Source organism: Vigna angularis, chromosome 6 (genome assembly GCF_016808095.1).
Source record: "Vigna angularis cultivar LongXiaoDou No.4 chromosome 6, ASM1680809v1, whole genome shotgun sequence".
NCBI lineage: Eukaryota > Viridiplantae > Streptophyta > Magnoliopsida > Fabales > Fabaceae > Vigna > Vigna angularis.
In genome coordinates, this window is record NC_068975.1 from 18,446,362 (window position 1) to 18,448,760 (window position 2,399).

The 2,399-nt window shown below is 36.3% G+C and overlaps 1 protein-coding gene across 1 annotated transcript; it reads right to left on the reverse strand.

Annotated features, from left to right (window-relative positions):
- On the reverse strand, positions 1-621 carry LOC108341368 (uncharacterized). The gene has a single exon (XM_017579058.1). It carries the CDS (start codon positions 619-621, stop codon positions 1-3), a length of 621 nt encoding a protein of 206 aa, XP_017434547.1.
- Positions 622-2,399: the final 1,778 nt, after the last annotated feature.

Below are 2,399 nucleotides of genomic sequence, written 5' to 3' on the forward strand. Positions count from 1 at the left end.
TTACCTCATAAGTCTTCTTTGCTCTTGGGCCTGTAAGGCATGCAAAACCTCTACCAAAGTGATCTTAGATAGATCCTTTGTGTTCTCCAAGGTAGCTATAGAAGCTTCATATCTTTCTGGTACTGATACAAGAATTTTTTCAACAATTCTTGAATCAAAAAAAGCGGTGTCCAACAATCTTACTTTGTTGGCAATACCAAGCAACATATTTGAGTACTCTTTGATGATGTTAGATTCTGTCATTTGTTGCAGCTCAAATTCTCTCATTAAATTCAATACTTGCATGCTTCTAATTCTCTCATCTCCTGCATATTCTTCCTTCAAGTAATCCCAAATTGCTTTTTTTGTGTTGTGAGACATGATCCTAGTGAAAATTAGTTTTGAAACACCAGAAAATAAACATGCATTTGCCTTTGCTTTCCTAGTTTTTTTCTCCTTATTGTTTTTCATCTGGGCTATATTAGGGTTGTCGGGCAGTGAAGCAATATCGTAATCCTCCTCCATTGCTTCCCAAAGATCCAAAGCCTCTAGGAAGTTTTGCATTTTTATGGCCCAGAGATCATAACTATCTCCATCAAAGATAGGAGGAACAACTTGAGAAAAACTTGTTTCAACATCCATTTTTCAGGTCCCTAAGATGTACCTCTTGATACCAATTTGTAGGTTATTTTACTAAAACAAATTGAGAGAGTGGAATATCTTTTAGTGTGTTTAAGGAAAACATTATTTTGCTCATTATTTCGAAATATATTGTGAAGGCTTGTTTAGCATATTTTAGAAAAATATAGCAAGAGCGCGTTTAATAAGACTCTCTCATAGAACATTGACTCATTTTGTGAGGAAATCGTTTGGTAATGTGTCCACTAAGATATTGGTGAGTTCACTAAAGCTTTTCTTAAAACATTATGTTCTTCTCAATGCTTTTTCATAAGAGTCATTTCTTTTAATAATATCTTTTACACAAAAAGCTTATCTTCAAACTAAATTATTTTCCACAAGGATAATGCTTCGTCATATGCTTATTTCGTTTATTATTGTTTCTTAAACCTCATAACCTATAAAGATGTTAGACGCTCGGACTTTGTCTTAGCAATCTTCCTCTCTTCTTATAACACTGATTTTATTTTATATCTCTACTCAAAAGTGAAGTTTCGTTTTTTGTACTTACACCACACAAAAATGATAAACTATCGGCGAAATATTACTGGCGGCCTAAGGTCCGTCAGTAAAATAAAATTATAGACGACATTTTCGACGGGCACTACTATTGTCTTTGTCGGCAGATATATGGTCGTCGATACGTTGCTCGATCATTAAAGGCTAAAACTTGGGTTTCCCTCCCCTTAGTTTCATTCTTCTCGCCAAAGAATCCTCCCCCTACTTTCATTCTTGGAGCCACAAAACCCTTCCCCAACTTTCGCATTTCCATTCCCCCAAATTGGTTCCTTTGAACGCCCTCATTGGTGGTTTTCATTCACGGACGTCGTCTCCGTCATTCGCACAGGCATTCGCAGACCCTCCATTGGTGGCACTTCATTCTGTTGTTGTAGATACTGACCGTCGTGACCTCATTTGAATAGAGCCATTCATAGGGTTATTGTTTGAGGGTTTGGAGTAGGCTATTAGTAGAGTGTCCATCTCCTTCCCTCACGCATAGAGGCAGAGCGATCCTTAGAGGATCGTTGGAAAAATTGGTAAGTGCCTCGTTCTGCCAACTTCAATCCATGGGCGTTTTCCTGATTTAAGGTTTGTCTAATGCATTTTGCAGGCCATGGTAGTGGTGCTTTGAAGGTCAAGTGAAGCACAATTGAGAACAAAGGTGTGAACATTGTTCCTTTTCTCCCCTATCGTGGTCTTAGGAAGCTTTTTTCGTCTAAGGAGTCTATAACGTTGAGGTAAGTTGTCTGTTTGTGAATGAAGGAGGTGTTGATGAAGATTATGTGATTATGTTGTGTGTGTACTATGATTGTATTGAAATGTAGATTATTGAATGGTAATTGTGTTGTCTTTTGGTTGTTATGAGCATGGCATGAATTGTTATTGTGTTAACGCTGCAATGATTGAAATGGGCATTGATGTAGGATTCATTGTTTGATTATGTTAGTATTGATGTAGTAATTTGTATGATTTCTTAGAAGGTATTTTGTTCAAATCAATACATTGCCTAGATTGGTTAGAAGGTATTATGTTAGTGTTGATCTAGTGTCAAGCTTGAACATCATAGATGTTATATATCTTTGTAGGTATTGTAAAATAGAATTAGGGTTAAAATTCTTACTTGTATGGAAATGCTCCTTACCTATACTTGACCTTTATGACCATTTTCTAGTAGATTTAGTCACTTGTTTGAGGTCTTTTCTTTTCCAAATATATAGCATAACTCCTTTAATGACCTTATA